Here is a 21,036-nt window from a genome sequence, read left to right as displayed (position 1 = left end):
GACACAAATGGCGATTTTAGAGAGACAAGGAATACATAAAAGCTTTCAAAAAGATTTTAGTAACAAAATGAGGTGACATTGAATTAAGAAGACCATACATCCTTTATACAGCCCAGTATATCTGTAATAATGCAGGTGTCCTGACTTAAAGCCCCAGCACCTCATGAACTTGTACTGGAAGAACAGACTACAGATTTATGAATAACACAAAAATTCCAAAATGTTCTTTATACAAGACTCATGTGACTTCTTTATTTCCAGGAAAGGCCGATGTAAAGAATTATGACAAGTCCAGGACTGACATGCGCAGAAACAAACAGCCCTGTCTACAGTGTCACAGAAACAGAGAGCAAGGTCTTCAAAATGTGTTTTAAATTATGTTGTATTTTTAGCTGTCATTCCAGGTTCAGTTTATTTCAGTTTAGTTTTATGGACTTTTGGACATTTTTATTTTAGTTTTTTTTTTCATTTTAGCTTAAAATGTCTATTCAATAAAAATTAATAAATTTACACTCAGCCTACATAGCAAAAGGATTATGAAAACATAAGGGTTTTTTACTTAGGGGAGCTCTTTATACTCCAAGTTTTCAAAGAATGATCTATTTAAAGTTTAATACAATGTGCCTCACTTGCAGTGTAACAGAGTCCATTTGCTTGAGCAGCAGGGTCTGTACTGAGAATTTCAAACATTAGATCAAATACTTAACAGTATCCAGTCATGGCCCCAGAGCAACATGGAAGGGGGTCATATAAAGTAATAAGGGTGTGCATGTGCATGTGTGTGTGTGTGTGTGTGTGTGCAAAACACAGTCTTAAAATTCCAAAAGCATTCATGAATTTCTGATAGTGTGGGCAGCAGGTGAGGTTCTGTTGAACATAAGTACTTAATGAAAAGGAGAGACAGTCGACATTAATGTGTCCTCTAAACACCACCTGAGCACAATTTGGAGTACAGATTTTGATTTTTAATAAATTTGCAAATCTTTCTGAAAATATGTCTTCACTTTGTCATCATGGGTTATTGAGTGTAGATTGATGAGCCAAAATGGCAAATGTATTTTATTAATTAAATATACAGCACAATAAAGTGTGCAGAAAGTGAAGGGGGCCAAAATATTTTCTGAACCCACTGTATATACACACACACACACACGTATATAACTTTACAGTGTTGTGGAAGACAAACCATTGTACATTTACTTTGGATATTAATTCAGCATGTTATGATAAATTTACTTTGCACACAGTTCACTTTTCATTTCAATATATCAAAGAGGCTTCCATAAAGTTTTAATTCTTTGGTTCTACCATTTTACGTATCTACACAGTACATCTCCTGATTTACTGTAGATGTGATCTTCATACAGATGTTACAGTTCATCACCATTTGTACCAGCTGTCAACCCCTATTGCACAGTGTCCTTGTTTTCAAGGGTTCTGCAACAAAGAAAGACCCCTTCGTAACACAAAAAAAAAACTGTTTTTCTAACACACATCTACACTTCATTTAATTATGGCTTGAATGTAGCAAAATGATATGTTATGCTATATATTATCCATCCATCCATTTTCCAAATCGTTATATCCTAACTACAGTGTCACGGGGGTCTATTGGAGCCAATCGCAGCCAACACAGGGTGCAAGGCAGGAAACAAACCCCGGGCAGGGTGCCAGCCCACCTCAGGGCACACACACACACACATCAGGTACAATTTAGAATCGCCAATGCACCTAACCTGCACGTCTTTGGACTGTGGGAGGAAACCAGAGTACCTGGAGGAAACTCACAAATACACTGAGAGAACATGCAAACTCCACGCAGGGAGGACCCAGGAAGCGAACCCAGGTCTCCTTACTGCGAGGCAGCAGCGCTACCCACTGTGCCACCGTGCCACCTATATTATTCATGTTTTTACTAAATATGAATAATTAATTTAACTTTACATACAAAGAGGCAACAGATTGAACATCCATCCATAAATAATAATAATACATTTTACTTATATAGCACCTTTCCAATGCTCAAGGCACTTCACAGTCTCATAACGAAGCAGCAGGTATATGTAACATTGGATATAAATGTTTCCTGAATAGAACACTAAAACAGATAGATACAGGATATGTAAAAGCATTATATAGAATCAAAGACAATAAGCCAGACTAAAATACTAAGTTCAGTTTTAAAAGGAAAGCCCAGGAAATCACATCATTTGTAATATAACACACAGACAAATTTTCCTAAGCATCTGGACAGAGAACTAAACTGAAAGAGGAGGCAGAATGTCTGGTTAAGTTAGATGCCTTCCTGCACAGATGAGTTTTCAGTTGTTTTTTAAAGGAATGAATGAAGTTAGCTGATCTCATTCATTTCGGGAGGTCATTCCAAAAGTCTGGGTGCTAAACAGCTAAAGGCCCTGCTGTCACCCAAAGAGTGCAGGATAGTGTGGGCCACAACAAGATGGCCAGAATCAAAGGACCTTAGTGGGTGAACAGGAGCAGAGTGATGGAGAAGGTCACTGATGTAGTCCGGTGTGAGGCCATTTAAAGCTTTGTAGGTTATTAGTAGAATTTTATATTCAATCCTGTAAGACACAGGGAGCCATTGGAGGTGAAGCAGGATGGGTGTGATGCGCTCGCTGTTTCTGGTCCATGTTAGGACCCTTGCAGCAGAGTTTTGAATCAACTGGAGCTGTGATAGAAGATTAGAAGGGACGCCTGCCAGTAGGGAGTTACAATAATCGATATGGGATGTGACAAAAGCAGGGACAAGTCTCTTAGCATTAGAAAAGGAGAGGAAGGAGCGAATACGGGATATGTTATTAAGGTGAAAGTACGAAAGTTTCTTAATGTGGTTTATATGGGTGGAGTAAGAAAGGGAGGAATCAAAAATGACACCAAGATTCCTTGCATCAGAAGACGGTCTGATGAGATCACCATCAAGAGTGACTGAGAAGGAGCTCATTTTCTTAAGTTGGGTTTTAGTGCTAATTTGCAGGAGTTCAGTTTTGCTGCAATTTAATTTTAAAGAGTTCTGCTCCATCCAGGTTTTAATTTCACTGAGGCAAGCTGTGAGCTGAGAAAGCCCTGATGAACTTTCACTTTTAACATTGAAATAGAGTTGAGTATCATATACATAAAAATCTATGAATGATATGGCCAAGGGGAAGGATATCGACACAGAAGAGTAGAGGGCCAAGGACAGGGCCCTGAGGAACTCCTTGTGTGACTGGCGCTGAGCTGGATCTGCTCTTGCCAAGACTCACAAACTCTTGCCTGTCAGTCAGATAGGACTTAAACCACGGAAGGGCAGTGCCAGAGATCCCCATCATGTTCTCCATTCTGGACAGTAAAACGTCATGTCTGACCTGAGTGTCAAATGCTGCACTCTGAGTTAACAGAATTAATATGCTGGTTTGTCCAGAGTCTGCTGCCATAAGCAGATCATTAGTAACCTGAAGCAGAGCAGTTTCAGAGTGCTATGCCCTGACACCAGACTGAAAGAGCTCCATCAAATTATTTAAAGTTAAGTAATTGGTGAGTTGGGATGCTACAAAACACTCAAGAACGTTTGACAGAAAAGGGAAGTGAGAAATGGGCCAAAAATTGTAAAGATTGTCATCATCAAGACCAGACATTTTTAACACTGGTGTTACAGAAGCGTTTTTAAAAGGTTGGTGTCAAAGGATGTATTTCTTATTGTCGTAACAGTCGGGATTATGGCATGAAGGCAGGATTTAAGAAGTGAGGTGGGGATGAGGTCCAGTACACAGGGACTGGGACTCATTTTACAAAGCAGGTTATTATTGCGGATAAAATGGAGGACTATTTAACAGACTTCGGTAGAGGAGGTAATTTGGCCAGATGCAGGTTGAAGTAGTTTATTAACTACAGAGAACAAAACCACTTCCTATTATTTGGCCATAATATGTGTTCTTTGCTGCAGTTAGTGCATCCGTGTAAGCTTTTTGATAAGTCAGAGAGAGCCTGGATGTGCATAATGAGGCCAGTCTTACGTGACATTCGCTTAAGGTGTCGGCCAGCTGCTTTCATAGACCGTAACTCTGAATTGTACCATGGAGCTGAATGCTTAAAAGAAACCTCCTTATGTAGTAAAGAATCTGAAAGAATGACTGAGTTATAAAGGTCAATGATCAGAAGATCAGAAATGGAACTAGCAAGGATAGAAGGACAGATATTTTTTAAGGATTCTGAAAGAAATTTGACGTACTGTATACAGGTAAGAAGAGGGTGAGGTAATGAGACAGTGAAAAGTACTGCTTTATGATCAGAGAGTCCCAAATCACAGCTATAAGTGTTGCCAACAGATAAGCCAGATGTGCAGATCAGGTCCAATATATGACCACCAGAGTAATTCAGAAAAACAACAAGTCAAAACAGTTCAGCAAGGACAGGAATTAATTTCTCAGCTTACCTGTAGTAATGTCAATACGGATGTTGAAATCGCCAAGAAGAATGAGTCTCTGAGAAAGGGAACTAAAGCAGGTTAATAATTCAGTCAGATCAGATGAAAAGACGTATTGCATTTTGGGGATGATAGTGAGTAACAAGTAAGAGCGGACCTGATTTCGTTATTAGCCTAAAGAGCCTGCCACTCAAAAGACAATAGGCAGTCAACTGGTAATCTTTTGATGTTTTGTTCTGCTCTAAAAATTACTGCGACTCCTCCACCTTGTCTTGAGCTGTGAGGCTCTATGAAGTAAATGCATCTGGATGGTGTCGCGTCTGTGAAAGACGTAATATCATTTGGTATTTGCCAGGCTTAGGCATAACATATCAAGGTTGGAGTGTGTAATGAATTCTGATAGCACCGGTGTTTTGCCATTAAGAGCTCTTGAGTAAAATGATGCAGTATTAGCTGATAAGGGTTCATTGTGGTCAGATCCACGATCAGAATTTATTTTAACAAATTGCAGATTTGGCACACTGACACTCTTATTTCCAAAGCCATGAATAGGAAGGCATATTCCTAAACACATGCTGCTGTTGACCTTTTCATTTGCAGCCTGGCAATGGTGGAGATCTGACCCACAATGTAAATATTTCAGGTGCCGCCTAATGCCAGTGTCTATAAGGACATTCCAGTCTGACTATACACTCTGGACAAACTGTTTAATATGAAGTAATTTATCACAAGAGTAGTTTAGCATAGTACAGAGCAATACTTATCTGAAAGTATCAGGGAAGCAGCACAGCAGAGAAGGTGAGACTGGTGGGGTGGCGCAGATGAGAAGCAATAGCAAGCAGCCAAAGAAGCATATTAGGAGATATTACAAGATGTGCATTAAGATATCAGAATTTGGAGGTTCCAATATACAGCCACATAATGCTGGGTATTACAGGCATGATCACCCCAGAGCCACAAGCCAGATGGATGTAAAATCAAATAATTTCTCAGTCATTAAGCATGTATAGAATTAATCAAGAGCAATCCAGTATATCCATTATAATAAAGAAGACCAGCTTCTAGATACAATACAATACAATACAATTTATTTTTGTATAGCCCAAAATCACACAAGAAGTGCCGCAATGGGCTTTAACAGGCCTGCCTCTTGACAGCCCCCCAGCCTTGACTCTCTAAGAAGACAAGGAAAAACTCCCTTGTAAGGAAAAAAATGGAGGAAACCTTGGGAAAGGCAGTTCAAGGAGAGACCCCATACCTGGTAGGTTGGGCCGTGCAGTGGGTGTCAAAAAGAAGGGGGTCAATACAATACAATACACAGAATAGAACTGGGGGGTATTTTTCGTACGTCGCTTAAATCATCCGAGATCAGGTGCCTCATCTTGGATAAGTTAATGCCGGTGACACTCATCCGGGATAGGTCGGTTTTTCAAACGCAGCCGTGTATTAGATTAGTCTAGCTGGATCTAATCATACGAGATGAATGCGCACGCCCACACTGAGTGAAAAGCCCATATATATTGAGTCTAGAAAACATGATCAGCAAGTCTTTGATAGGCTGTAACAAAATGATGAAAGAACGGGCGCATTTTTTTTTCACACACGCGGCGCAAGACCTTTTATTCAAAGTACATGAAGAATTTCAAGATTTAATATGCACAAAGGGTAACACTGCAAAAGCAGCCCAGACCAGAAAAGACGGCTGGCAAAAAAGTGGCCGACAAATTAAACGTGTGTGCATTGTCCATCCATCCATCCATTCTCTTCCGCTTATCCGAGGTCGGGTCGCGGGGGTAGCAGCTTGAGCAGAGATGCCCAGACTTCCCTCTCCCCGGCCACTTCGTCTAGCTCTTCCGGGAGAATCCCATGGCGTTCCCAGGTCAGCCAGGAGACATAGTCCCTCCAGCGTGTCCTGGGTCTTCCCCGGGGCCTCCTCCCGGTTGGGCGTGACCGGAACACCTCACCAGGGAGGCGTCCAGGAGGCATCCTAATCAGATGCCCGAGCCACCTCATCTGACTCCTCTCGATGTGGAGGAGCAGCGGCTCTACTCTGAGCCCCTCCCGGATGACTGAGCTTCTCACCCTATCTTTAAAGGAGAGCCCAGACACCCTGCGGAGGAACTCATTTCAGCCACTTGTATTCGCGATCTCGTTCTTTCGGTCACTACCCATAGCTCATGACCATAGGTGACAGTAGGAACATAGATCGACTGGTAAATTGAGAGCTTTGCCTTATGGCTCAGCTCCTTTTTCACCACGACAGACCGATGCAGAGCCCGCATCACTGCGGACGCCGCACCGATCCACCTGTCGATATCACGCTCCATTCTTCCCTCACTCGTGAACAAGACCCCAAGATACTTGAACCCCTCCACTTGAGGCAGGATCTCGCTCCCAACCCTGAGAGGGCACTCCACCCTTTTCCGGCTGAGGGGTCCGGTATACCATACTCCCGGAGCACCCCTCACAGGATTCCCAGAGGAACACGGTCGAACGCCTTTTCCAAGTCCACAAAACACATGTAGACTGGTTGGGCGAACTCCCATGCACCCTCCAGGACCCTGCTAAGGGTGTAGAGCTGGTCCACTGTTCCGCGACCAGGACGAAAACCACACTGTTCCTCCTGAATCCGAGGTTCGACTATCCGACGGACCCTCCTCTCCAGAACCCCCGAATAGACTTTTCCAAGGAGGCTGAGGAGTGTGATCCCTCTGTAGTTGGAACACACCCTCCGGTCCCCCTTCTTAAAGAGGGGGACCACCACCCTGGTCTGCCAATCCAGAGGCACTGTCCCTGATGTCCATGCGATGTTGCAGAGGCGTGTCAACCAAGACAGTCCTACAACATCCAGAGCCTTGAGGAACTCCGGGCGTATCTCATCCACCCCCGGGGCCCTGCCACCAAGGAGTTTTTTGACCACCTCGGTGACCTCAGTCCCAGAGATGGGGGAGCCCACCTCCAAGTCCCCAGGCTCTGCTTCCTCATTGGAAGGCATGTTATTGGGATTGAGGAGGTCTTTGAAGTACTCCCCCCACCGACCCACAACGTTCCGAGTCGAGGTCAGCAGCGCACCATCCCCACCATATACAGTGTTGACACTGCACTGCTTCCCCCTCCTGAGACGCCGGACGGTGGACCAGAATCTCCTCGAAGCCGTCCGAAAGTCGTTCTCCATGGCCTCCCCAAACTCCTCCCATGCCCGAGTTTTTGCCTCAGCATCCACCGAAGCCGCATTCCGCTTGGCCTGCCGGTACCTATTAGCTGCCTCCAGAGACCCACAGGACAAAAGGGACTGGTAGGACTCCTTCTTCAGCTTGATGGCATCTCTCACATGTGCATTGTACTTACTGAAAGCAGCGTTTCATTTCCTATGTGTCAGAATAATTATTATTTAATATGTCATAATTCCAGATCAAACGTGAGCACAAGGAGAACATGGGAACAGGTTAAAGTGAAGTACAAGAATATACTTCAAACTGGTAAATATTGGTATATAACTATTTAAAGAATTGTTGACATAAATAATCATATATAATATAAAAAAACATTAATTTTATAGCTAATAAGAAGGCAGACAAGCAAAAAACAGGTGGAGGTCCACGTGGTCCACACTTAACCCCTGCAGAAGAGTTGGCTCTCCAGCAAAATGCCCATCGCCCTGTTTCTGAGGGTATTCCAGGGGGAAGCTCCTCCTCAGAACCAGTGGCAGGATGCAGTGGTCACTTCATTTCAGGTAAAGGATGGTCATTGCATATATTTGTCCTCAATGTGTGCCATAGGTATGTTCCATATAGCCCTCTTTTTTGTTGGGTCAGTTGCAGGGAATGTCATATCCCTTGAACCTGTGTCTGACCAATGAGATATTGACGAAGGTCAAATATTTGATGAAGACACTGTGTCTGATTATTCATCAGGAGGAGAGGTACATTTTCCAAATAATGTTTGATCAAACTCCACTCTGATCAGTCTTATGTGCCCCAATCACATTTGGAAGTCCTGGTAATGAGAATGTTAGGCTGATTTTTCATGGAACCGTGGGTGTTTTATCCTGTGTTTTACCTACCTGCAATGGCATGAAATGCCTCTTTTATTGTCTGCACACGCAGGTGTCCAGGAAACACTATGAAAACCCAAAGGAAATATTTCAGAGCCAAACAGACTTTATGAATTGCCTGGCAAAATGCACTTTTAGTTAGATTTTCCGCATCGCCTACAGTATATAAAAAAGTGCTGCTTGTAAAAAACCTCAAAGCAATGTGTGGTTGTGAGAGCCCAACTTCGCCTAGTTTGACTTTGAATATAAGGTGGTAATAAATTTTTGCGGTACAATATTTCCCCTTGGATAAAGCAGTATTTTTCGAAAAGAATTTCCTCCAGGAGCAATAAAGGATCTTGCCGATCGCGCAAAACCCTCTCTATATGAAATTCTCTTCGTATAATTTGCGCACCAATATCAATTGGTTGCTCATTCATGAACAGCGAAGCCATGACTGGATGACTTCCACGCACCGTCACCGATTACGTCTGTAAACTAATCCTTGGTTACGCAGAACAAATCTGCTCCGGGCAGGTTTGAGGATTAGGATGTGTTGCTATGACAACACTTCCAGCAAGAGTTTCGAAAAACCGACAGATCCAAGATCAGGCCAAATCGACAACAATTACATCCGGCTAAACGACTAATCCACGTACGAAAAATAACCCAAATCCTCAATACAGTATAAAAATTTAAATTTTACAAATACGGGGCAGAATTTAACAGTAGATGATATCACATAATATGATTTGGATTTGTTTAGAGTCCTGGAGACCTCAAGTTGCCTCCAGAACTCTAAACAAATCCAAATCATATTATGTGATATCATCTACAGAGACCCCTTTCCAGGTAGGCTGGACGTGCAGTGGGTGTCAAAAGAAGGGGGTCAATACAATACAATATAATACACAGAACAGAACAAATCCTCAATACAGTATAAAAATAAAAATTTTAGAAGTACGGAGCAGAATATAACAGTAGATGATATCACATAAGAAAATTTGGATATATTTAGAGTCCTGGAGACCTCATCCATCAAGCTGCCTCCCCCATTTGGCCATTTCACAGCTGAAACAGCTATGGGCCAGCCAATCCGATGAAAGAACCCCTCTACCCCACGATCACTATGGTACAAAGAAATTTTCATAAGACTTGTCTCATGAACCACAAAAAGATTCAGTTGGCTCCAAGGATGCAAACCCAGTCAAGGCAAAGACCATAAAGTCTATAAAAATAAATCCAAATCAGTACAGTTTAAGCGTCACATGCATTCATTAACTATAAATACAATATAAAAGTGAATGAACTGTAAGAAGGGCAAATGAAACACAAATTTTAATGAAAAGTGTTGTTAACAGGGAGTAGTGGCAGCAACACGCATGGCACCAGCATCCCCTCCCTGTGGTTCTGTGAATAATAAATAAATAAACCACTTTAAGCTAAGGACTGGATACAAACTCAACAAAAATGGGGTAATTATTATTATTATTATTATAGTTTGAAATAATACAACTTAATTTTGCTTTCACATTTGAGATTTTTGAATGAGGAAAAATCCTAGTATATTATGATTTTGCACTATAACAAACAATTGTGGGAAAGGCCTAAGGGTTAAATACTTCACTAACATTCAGAACTTGACTAGTTGTGGGACATGTTGGATTTACTGACTGCTGCTGTAATTTCAAACGATGAAAAATTGCTAGGCATGTAATATGTATTGGCTGAGTGCCTACCTTCCAGCAAAGTCATTCTCACCCCTCATTGTGACAGCCCACTGTCTGACAAAGCTAGTGCTGTACAAAAGGTTAACAGGTAGAGCGAGTGCAGATGAAATCTCTACCCTCTTTTTCTTTCAGCTGCTCCCATTAGGGGTTGCCAAAGTGGATCATCTTTAGCCATTTCTTCCTGCCCTCTGCATCTTGCTCTGTTACACCCACCACCTTCATGTCCTCACTGACCACATCCATGAACCTTCTCTTAGGCCTTCCTCTTTTCCTCTTGCCTGGCAGCTCTATCTTTAACATCCTTCTCCCAATATACCCATCATCTCTCCTCTGCACATGTCCAAACTAATGCAATCTTGCCTCTCTGACTTTGTCTCCCAACTCTCCAACCTGAGCTGATCCTCTAATGTCCACATTTCTAATCCTGTCCATCCTCGTCACACCCAATGCAAATCTTAGCATCTTTAACTCTGCCACCTCCAGCTCTGTCTCCTGTGCCACTGTCTCCAGCCTATATAACAAAGCTGGTCTCACTACCGTCCTGTAGACCTTCCCTTTCACTCTTGCTGATATCCGTCTGTCACAAATCACTCCTGACACTCATCTCCACCCATTCCACCCTGCCTGCACTCTCTTCTTCACTTCTCTTCCATAATCCCCATTACTCTGTACTGTTGATCCTAAGTATTTAACACTAGAATTCCTGAAGCCTACGAAAAAACTCATAATCCTGGCCCAGCTTGAACCCCTTCACGCCTCTACCATCAGCGTTTTCTGCTTTGTAATCCCTTGCTTGCTTAAACTGCTAAAATATTGAAAGAATCTTTGGGTAACATTTTGTCTTTTCTGTAATATTACTCTCCAGCTATCTCTTATATGCCTTATAAAGATGTTTTTTTTTCCTTTATAACTTCCTTTTTAGCAACTTTTTTATCCACCAAGGAGTTGTCTTTATTTTTAACTGAGTTGAAATTTGTTAATGTTGAACTGTTAATGTTTAGTTTCATTACCCTGTGTGAACTGCTTATTATTATACAATATAATCATCTGTTGATATGTAATAGTTTGAAATGTCATACTTTACAAAACACACAGGAAGGTGAATTATTAAACTGAAATGTTATTTAAACTATTCAGACAAGAACAATTTAGTCGTTTATTCATCAAGCTGAACAGATACAGTACATCAAAAGAGACTCATCATCAGAAGTTAAAAAGAAGGAATTGAGGGCAACTTAACCACATGCCTTTTTAATAGCATATTACATACAACTTTATTAAATGTCTCTCAAACGTTTTTTAAAATTGTTACAAAATTTGCTGTACCAGAGTCACAATAAACCAAAGTCCCAATGTTGTGTATTCATTCTAGTATATAATTTGTCACATAATCTTTAACTTTTTTCATATTTCTAAATATAACAATTTATATTTTTCTATTAACTTTGTTTTGGACTGCATTATGACATGATATAAATTAATTATCTTTTTTTTTTTTTTTTACCATGACAGAATCAGGTTTTCGTGTTTGCTGTCAGGTAAAGGGAACTCAGAGTCGTGTTGGGTGACATCATTGAAGCGATGATTTATAAGCCGGGGACTCCTCAGTACATTAACTGTCTGAATCTGACTACTACAACTTGTGTTATTTAAAGTACTTCAATTGGCCAAAATCATACCACTGTTTTTGACTTTGATTTTGGTTCATGATTTGGGGTTACATCTTTAATGGGCTTTCTTCTCTGCTTTTGACATTTTCAAATTTTCCCTTTTATCTGATTTTTTCCTTCTCTTGGCCGGAGGTTGAATTGAGTTTTGTTAAGTTTGACTTGTTTGTATGGAATGATAATTGCTTTAAATAAACTCAATAAATAATAATAAAAAAGAATAAAAGCTTAGACCAATTTTTACGGCTCCCAAGATCAATATTTTAACACTAGAAACCCTGTAGCCTACAAAAAAACTCGTAATCCTGAGCCACCTTATATTCCTTCGCACCTCTCCATTAGAGTCTTTTGTTTTGCAAATGTGTCGATAAACACAAGTAGCAAGGAGACTGCTATCCCATCTCCCCCACCACCGCAGCTCAACTCAAGCAAAAAGTTCTCCCAGCTCAAGTCTTTTTATCTGGGTGTGAGGTGCCTGGAGTTGTAGAGGGTAAATAATATATCGTTATTTGGAACACATGCATTTCATGTGTGTTCCATGTCTACAATGATCTGGGTAAACGTAGGGAGACAGAAACTGTTGAACACATACCTAAAACAGAAACTTTTTTCATGTTATAATGAGAAAAGTTTGACATGGAGTGTATAATGTATGAAGACTGAAGTCCAAATATAAAAAAAAACCACTTTCACTAAACGTACAAGTATAATAAAACAAGTGCGCTTTCATTCGCGAATATAACCAAAGACAAAGAAATCGAGTTAGGATATGACACTGCCATGACCACTTGTGTCGTGCAGCAGTAAGAACTGCTGACTCATAATCAAGAGGTTGTGAGTTCAATTCTGGGCGCCTCCTAGATTTACCATTTCAGTAGTGAGCTGCTCTTATTGTTACTATTATAGAATAAAACATACATTTGATTTGAGTCTGTAACAGCTGTTGTAAATTTATGGTACTCGCAAAGGTTTTTTTTTTTTTTTGTTATTCAGTTTTATTTTCTTAGTCATGTTCATGCTCCTCCTGATATGACACTGCTATTTTCAAATAAAGACGTGTTATAACAGAGGTGAACTCAGATGAGGATGAGAGTTCTACATCAGAAAAAGAGAACAGAAGCCCCCTCTGCAAGAAATGTCCACTCACACACAAGAACAATGTAGCTGCACCAGGCGTAAAGGTGAAAGATGGGTGTCATCCTGTCAGTGAATCTGCCATATTCATGTCCTCAACGAAACAGCAGGGCTTACAGAGCTCAAAAAGGTATTGTCTAAAGTTCTGTTTGCGATTATGTTTCTTGATGGTCTTTATATGAAAAACATTTAAATGTTACTTATATAAACACCACATCGAATGTTGTTTACTATATTTATTTATTTATCTAACTACAGCATAAAGTCACAAGTAGACTGCAGAGCATCCTGTGTTTGATCGACATAGGCATGCCAACAAAGTACATGTGCAATGCTACTCCTTATTTAGGAAAAGATCAGTTACGGGAAGTGCGATGGCAGCTTCCACCTGCAGCTATAGACACTTCAGTACGTGAGCGACTCTCCACGCTAGTGTTTAGATCAGGCAGTGCCATGCTGACGGTGTATGTGCCCAAAAAAGATTTCTGACTGCATTCTTGGTACCATTGCTCATGTATTGAAGTTTATATTTAAAGATAGGACAAACAAAGAGAAATAAACAATAAAAAAAATCACTTCATTTTTCACCTTATAAAATGCAATGGGTTAAGCACATGTCATTTCATTTTGTAACCCACTTAGTCCAGACCAGGGTCAGAGTGCGGGCTGGAATCTGTCCACCTACCTCACATCAAACGGTTTGTCACTGAGCGCATTTATCACCGTGGATCCTCCGAACAAATACAAGCTAACCTCTGACTCTGAATCTGAAATTTCATTTAGGAGTTCAGTGCCCATCTGGTAGCAATCTTCATTGTAGCAGTATTTGAAAGTCGATAGACCATCAGAGTAAAAATAAGTCGCTTTGTATTGAAATTCCACCTGCAGAAACATTAAATACATTCATGTTAGCCAGGGTGATGAATAGTTTAGCCAACAAAATGTCGAATTAGAAATGTCTGTGCTTCAATAACACTGATTTATGTTTACAAAAGAAATTATTACTATGACAAATATTGTAATTGTTATACACAAAGGACATATGCTTTGTATAGCTGTTTTATTCTCATTTAATAGATTTTCAAATTAGAATATAACATTAGAAATGAGATTGCTTGTTTGTTCAAAAGCACTTCTTGTACATTATTTCAAGCCTAATATCTACATATTTAGTTATTTTGACTACAGATTGAACTTAAATGTATACAGTACCTGAAATGTGCTATTTGGATTTCTTCCTTTATTGAAAAATGTCATAGTCTCACCAAGGAGGTTTTGAGATTCTGCAGACAAGATGCTCAAGGATACCAGAAGTACCAGTAAAGCCATCTTGGTCTTCTGAGATTCAGTTTCTCTCTTTCCCCCTTTTATAGATCCACTTATGCTGATTCTGAACCACCCAGCAGAGACACGTGAAAATGTTCTGTCTCATTGCTGCAGGCACATTCCTGTTCAGAAATGCTGATTTACTTCATACACCTGATGAGCTTGACAAACACCATAATTCATTAAAGTGTCAAGTGCATTCAAGATCACGGGTGTCAAACTCGGTTTCTGGAGGGCTGCAGTGTATACAGGTTTTCATTCCAGTCACTTCTTAAATGGTAACCATTCATTACTGATAATTGAACCCCTGTTTATTTTTTTTTCTTAACCAGCCAAATGAGAAAATAAGAAAATAAGAAATAAAGAGAGCCAACAGATTACCAGCTAGCTCAGGGGTCTCCAATGCATTTTTGTTGCAACCAGCTGGGATTTGAAATTAGGGTTATTGGAAGGCAGTAGAGTTAACCATTACTGCACCAAGAAAGGCTCCGGAGTTCAGATTTGGCCACTGTCTTCTAACACATACAACTTGTAACACGTACTTAATACAAGACTTGCATGAAGTGTGCATGTTCTCCGTGTTGACATCTACTCCTCGGCTGTAACAGTGTCCATTGTCCTGCAGTCAGATTGTAAAATTTGAATAGACCAAGGCTTCCCCAATAAAAGAAGTATGCGTTATAAGCTTACATTCATGCACTAAACTGAGATCTCTTTTAAAATAATACTACCTGTAGTTTCAAGTTTGATTAACTAACACCAAGAAAGACGTGACCAACAAACTTCACTGACTTAGTGTAGTCCTTTATTAAAATTCAAATTGTGTGATTATTTAAAGCTTTGAGTCAGAAAACATATGCTCCTCACCATTTTCTTCCCAAGCTCCTTCAGTGCATTGCCACAAGATTGCTGAGCTGGGGAGAAACTCACAAGACTGAGGAAAAACAAGCAGTCTGTCATTTTCTTTTGACTTCCCATTTATTTAAATTAGTGTGTCAATTTAGTGTCTGTTCTGGCAGCAACAGTAAATATCTTTGATTCTAAAAATGTGAATAATATTTGAATAAATGATACTGAACACAAAATAAACTATTGAAATATATACCTGCTATATGTACTAACTGAAATGTTGATGCTTGAACGTTTTTATGAGAAAACAGACACACAGTCTCAAGGAGTCTAAAGCACACAAATGTGATCACTGATTCAATTGCAACAGCATCAGAAAACTATAAGGTGGCATTCTTCAACATATCTAGAAAAATGAAAATTTATATGTCCTATGCTTTGTTTCCATCCATGTATTGAAAAAGCTTCTTCTGCTTCAGTATTGAAGTGTTGGGAAGTGTGTAAGAACCGCTCACACAAAAACTCCTGGTTCTTTAATTGGCATTTTATGGTTCTTTATTGGGTTGCGTGGTTCCTCATTGAACCATCGCTTGACAAAGCATCATTCTTTTCTGGGAAGGGTTCTCTGCATGTGAAGTTGGTTCTTTGTGCTTTAAAAAAACTTCCTAATAGGTAGAAAAAAATACCGAAATGTTTAATGTTTGATAGACTACCTAGCGGTATACTAACAGATTAAGAAAAGTTGGACTTACCCTGCATTATTGTATGTAGCAAGTCCCTTTAAAATCATGACTTACTGGTATTTCTATTACCATCTAGTTGTGATGGGTGTCCAGTCACACTTATAGATAATCTAATCTGGACAGAGTTAAAATGTCCAACTATGCCACCCACTTTTATTAAGAGACCAGGAACTCTTGAGATTTACAGATAATAGCACACAGGTTTCTTTAAATTGGGTGGACAAGGAATGACAAAGCAACAATTTCAGGAAAAGCAATAGTAACCTGTTTTACACCAGATGATATAAAAATACACCAAGAAAAAAATGTAGACAAGAATTTAAAAATATCAGGAGTGAAAACCTTTGAAAAAAATATCACACAGTCCAAACTCTAAAAGTCCATTAAAAACATAACAGTGGATTACACAATGTTTAATGGTGCAAAGTCCAGTTTGCATGTTGTGTACCAAATGTCCACGGAAACATTCGGTTTGCTGGACGTTTGCTGCTGAACTGTCAAATCCCTGTCAGTGTCTCTTCCTCATGGAGCGAGTGTTCTTTTTTCACTTCTGGGCTCCCTGTGTTGCTGCAGTGACTTAGGTACGCCTCACTTCTTGTCTGTGAGCTTTGCTTGGTCCTGTCATGAGTCTTCCCTCTCTCACTGGACCCACAACATGAGGCCAGACAGGACTATGATGTTCGCGGATGACATTGAGATCTATAGTGAGAACTGACTGCAGATTGAGGTGAACCTGGAGAGATGGTGGTACAGGTGAGAGGTGGTGGAGAGAAGGGGAATGAGAGTCAGTAGGAGTAACACGGAGTCCATGTGTGTGAATGAGAGGGAAGGGGGTGGAAGGAGCAGAGGTGGTGAAGGTAGATGAATTTAAATACTTGGGTTCAACAGTCCAAAGCAACAGAGAATGCGGTAGAGAGGTGGAGAAGAAAGTGCAGGCAGGGAGGACTGGGTGGAGAAGAGTGGCAGCAATGATTTGTAAGAGAAGAGGACCTGCAAGAGTGAAAGGGAAGATCTATAAAATGGTAGTGTTGTGGTGAGCTGACAGACAGACTAAAATGACAAAGTGACTTAGAAAGGTAATACTGACTTGTACGGTCGGTTTATTTATGTGTTGTGTTTTCTTCCTGATTAGGTGATAAAATATTTGAAGACAACACCTAGGCTATAATTATTCAAAGATATAAAATTAATAATTGTTTGTTTTTATTTATTATTTTGCACTGTTCTTTCTTATTTGAATTTTATGCATTAGTGAATGTAGTAACTGTGACTATGTGCTGTATAAAATATAGATTCCTTTGCTAAAAATATGTGTTTAATAATTTTGGATTTTCAAAACAGTTTTCATTTTTTAAAACAAAACACTTTTCCATATTGACTGAAATTTGTAATTAAACATTTCTTGTTAAGCACAGTATCAGTTTAATCTATTTGCATATTTAGTTTCTAACCACAGTTAAGAGGTTAAACTTAAAATTTAGCTGAAGTGGCCAGTGTGTTTGTAACACTAACAGTAAATAATTGTATCTTTAAATGCACAGACTGCTCCTCGCCTGTGGAACTCTTTACCTCATCATATAAAGGAGTCGTCTACAATTGAACTGTTTAAAACAAAATTAAAGACTCATTTCTATTCACTTGCATTCTGTGACCTTCAGTAATACTGATGGTTTCCTCATTGTGATTACATAACATCACTTCTATTTATTATTTATTTATTTATTTTTATTTATGTTCATATTTTTTTATTTCTATGTATGTTATTTCTGTTATTTGTTTGTTTTTTCTTTTATTCTATTATTGTAAAGCACTTTGGTCACAGCATTCCTATGTTGTTTTAAATGTGCTATATAAATAAATTGACATTGACATTGACTTCTCCTTAGTAACAATATGGAATGTAAAATCTTTCTCAGTTATTGAGTTAAAATGAATTCATTTTTATTTCTCTATCAAACAATATACCATCAAACAACACATCACAAGACATGGGCAGAATACTTGGTTTCTTTATTACCATTTGTTTTTAGGAACTTATATAATTTATTAATATTTCTATTTATATTATTTGTATTAAAATATTTCTGATTAATTTGTTCACATGAATCATATTTTTAAGGTGTGTGTTAAAGCAATGAAGGAGCTTAGAAGGAGGAAGTGCCTAAAAATTGGGGGTCATCAAAGATTTGTTGTGATTGATGAATCAAAATTCTCTCCTAAAAGAAAGCAATTAATTTAATTTAGAACATATAATAGTATGAAGACTTTCCATTGAAAATCTGGTGCCACCTAAAAGAGCTTCAATTAAATAACAACTAAGAAAAAAATGTTGTACTCTTTTTTCGTAGTTAAAAAGCACCACTCGATGTTTTTTGCATGTTCAGCATAAAACAAATGCTTTGTGATCAACAACTGCACCTCTGGAAAATATGTGAGATAAATAGTGTTGATCTGTAAATCTGTGTCAGGAGCTAAACTGGAAACTCAACTTTTATAGTCTAATGCCTTAGCCATTATATGGTACTAAGGAGATTTAAATAATATAAAGGAAGGCTTTTAATTAACAGACATCTAAGCAAAAAATCTTTACTATTCCCAGTGCTTTGTTCTTCACAAAGCCCAGAAAGGAAACAATCAAATTCTGCTTGTGAATTGTTTTTATTAATAAAGAACACACTATTAACTGTGCTTGTTACCAGTCAGTGGTTACACAAATGTCTTAAGGCTTCTGAAGGACCATCTAAACTGTCACTTAAAGTGAATAAAACCTGAAGATTTAAAACAGTAAATAAAGCATAATGGAATTAACAATAAATGTTGTGTAGTTTAGATTTGCAGTGTGGATTTTCAACTAATTAATGTAATAGTTGATATAACACTGTATTATTTAAATGAATTAACATTATGGTAAGCTGTAAAGCTTATTTTTATTTGTAAACTATAGTAATGTTGATTTTTTAATTTAATATCATGTTAGAGAAGTCCCAGTTTAGGAGCACAATATATTTGGTCTAATAGTCAGAAGTAACTATTTGAATGTTAAACTGATTGTCCTTTGTTCCTTAGAACAACTTGGGTTGATATTGAAGAACCTGGATGAGAAAAGGTGGGGTCTTTGGCATGCTGGAAATAAACAGGAATCATCAACAACCTCTCCTGAAAATGGCAAAAAACGTTCTCAGAACACATTAATTCCAATCATCCGGAGACATATTAGAAGAGGGTCATCGGTCCTTAGTGATAAGTGACGTGCTTATGTCAGGGCTATTAGCTTACGGGGGTACAGACATTATTCTGTCAATCACAAGGAAAACTTTGTTGATCCACAGACAGGAAGTCACACTCAACATAATGACCGAGCGTGGCAAACAATTAATACACAAGTGTGAAGGTTAAGAGTTAATGGTACTACAAATCTGTTAAAGGAACACCTTGCATTCACGGAATGGACTTGCTGGTTAGGAAAGAAAAACCAGACAGGGATTCTTTCGCAGCTTTTATATGACATTCAGTCAGTTTATAGTGCATTAAGAAAAAATGTTCATTAAAGTCAATCTGACAATAATTATTGTGTTATCCATGCATGCATTTTAGGGTTGAGGGTAAACATTCCTATACTGTGTTATAAAATATGGAGTATGGCCCAACCTTTGCTGAACATATGGAAGTTTGTATTTATATATCTTCATTATGTATAATATAAAATATTGAAAAATGTAAGCCAATATGTAGTATTTATAAGCATTTTTGCATTAAAACCTGAAAACTTTTACATTTAATTTCTGTCATTGTTAATTTTAAATTAATTATGTAGATATAATAGTGTCTCAATGTGGTAGTATAAGTAACTTATTTATTTTTAATGAAATTTAATGTGATTGCAGTTCTGTATTTAGGTAACAATAAAAATATTTTTTAAAACAATATTTGTGTTTATTTTTTATGTATTTTTTATTCAGTATATTGTTTCTCATCTGATTGTTAGGTTTTAATAAAACATATGAGGACAAGAGAGTGAAAATATACATTCAAGATTTAACCAAGATTAAAGATACTTCTTAATAGGTTATTCTTGCCTAGGTATTGAATAAAAACATGTAAGCTTCTTTCTGTTTAAGTACACATTTAGTACATGTAGCGTATATTCTGTTCCCAAACAAGTTACACTTCACATTAAGTAGGCAATTCCTCTGTATATACTTAATAAGTACTCGCTAAGAACATTCTGTTCTCAAAGGTGTTACATTTTAAAAGTAGGCAGTTCCTAGGTAAGTAACGTATAAGGACAACATCCTGACATTTACTTCCCAGTCTGAAAGTCCCTTCTGAGTATTATATAACCACAGAGTTCTTGAATTCTCTTCCAATCCAGATGTTCCTCTTTATGCTGTGTGTTTTAGATGCCTTCAATGCCTGACTGTCAGCAATCTTGTTGATGTTCTTTTTGAGTCTTAACACTGGGATATGTGTTTAAACCATTTTATGTTTCGAGCTTCCCTGCTTGTAGAGTTTTTCACCTTTGATTACCAGCTTTTGGATAAATGAATTCACCTGGATGTGTATCGACGTTTGAGATAACTAACCAAAAATACTTGAAAATCAAGATGAAAAGATCAGATGTTTATTTGCTTGCAGATATGTAGCAGCCATCTCCACAAATCCTTTGCTCAGTGCATCCTACCATATGTAACTGCAGTCAGAAACCGCACAGGCAGACATTCATTATATGTCCTGCATTATCTTGTTATTTAGTGCACCATGAATGATTACTGGTAACTTAAACTGAGATTAGTAACTGTTACTTAAATTGGTGAGGAGTCTGAAAACTTCATGAGAAATGATGGCCACTCCAGTGGTATGTAAGGTTCTGGCCCTTTTGGTTTGTGTGCTTTGTCAATGGCATCTTAAGAAGTGACAAAATCATAAATCAGATGGCTGGTGATTTCTTATGCACCTTAATATACTTTTCCACTGTGATATTGGCAAAAGACTGAGAGGAATTATATTATGGTCACTGATCCTGCTGGTACAATCGCTTACAAAATCACACTTTATTGCGGAAATATGCTAAATCTAGAAGGGCACCTCCTTGACATGTTTTGCTAAAACAAGCATTTGTCACATTTTTGTA

The 21,036-nt window shown here is 38.6% G+C and overlaps 1 protein-coding gene and 1 long non-coding RNA gene across 2 annotated transcripts in view; one reads left to right on the top strand and one right to left on the bottom strand.

The window, feature by feature from the left end:
• The window catches only part of LOC127526663 (uncharacterized), a 223,653-nt gene extending 209,337 nt beyond the window's left edge, over window positions 1–14,316 (bottom strand). Inside the window, exons 1-2 of the mRNA XM_051922623.1 lie at window positions 14,200–14,316; window positions 13,673–13,869 (exon numbers count right to left, since the gene is read on the bottom strand). Of these exons, the coding sequence (XP_051778583.1) occupies window positions 13,673–13,869; window positions 14,200–14,316 (314 nt within the window). The remainder of the gene's footprint in view (window positions 1–13,672; window positions 13,870–14,199) is intronic.
• Window positions 14,317–16,350: 2,034 nt separating this feature from the next.
• On the top strand, window positions 16,351–19,829 carry LOC127526772 (uncharacterized). Its single transcript, XR_007934206.1, has 2 exons — window positions 16,351–16,486; window positions 18,972–19,829. It is a non-coding gene; the product is annotated as an uncharacterized LOC127526772 (long non-coding RNA).
• The last annotated feature ends 1,207 nt before the right edge of the window (window positions 19,830–21,036 follow it).

Source organism: Erpetoichthys calabaricus, chromosome 2 (genome assembly GCF_900747795.2).
Source record: "Erpetoichthys calabaricus chromosome 2, fErpCal1.3, whole genome shotgun sequence".
NCBI classification, from domain to species: Eukaryota; Metazoa; Chordata; class Cladistia; order Polypteriformes; family Polypteridae; genus Erpetoichthys; species Erpetoichthys calabaricus.
The sequence above is the reverse complement of the archived record's forward strand: the minus strand, read 5'-3'. Positions and strand labels throughout refer to the sequence as shown.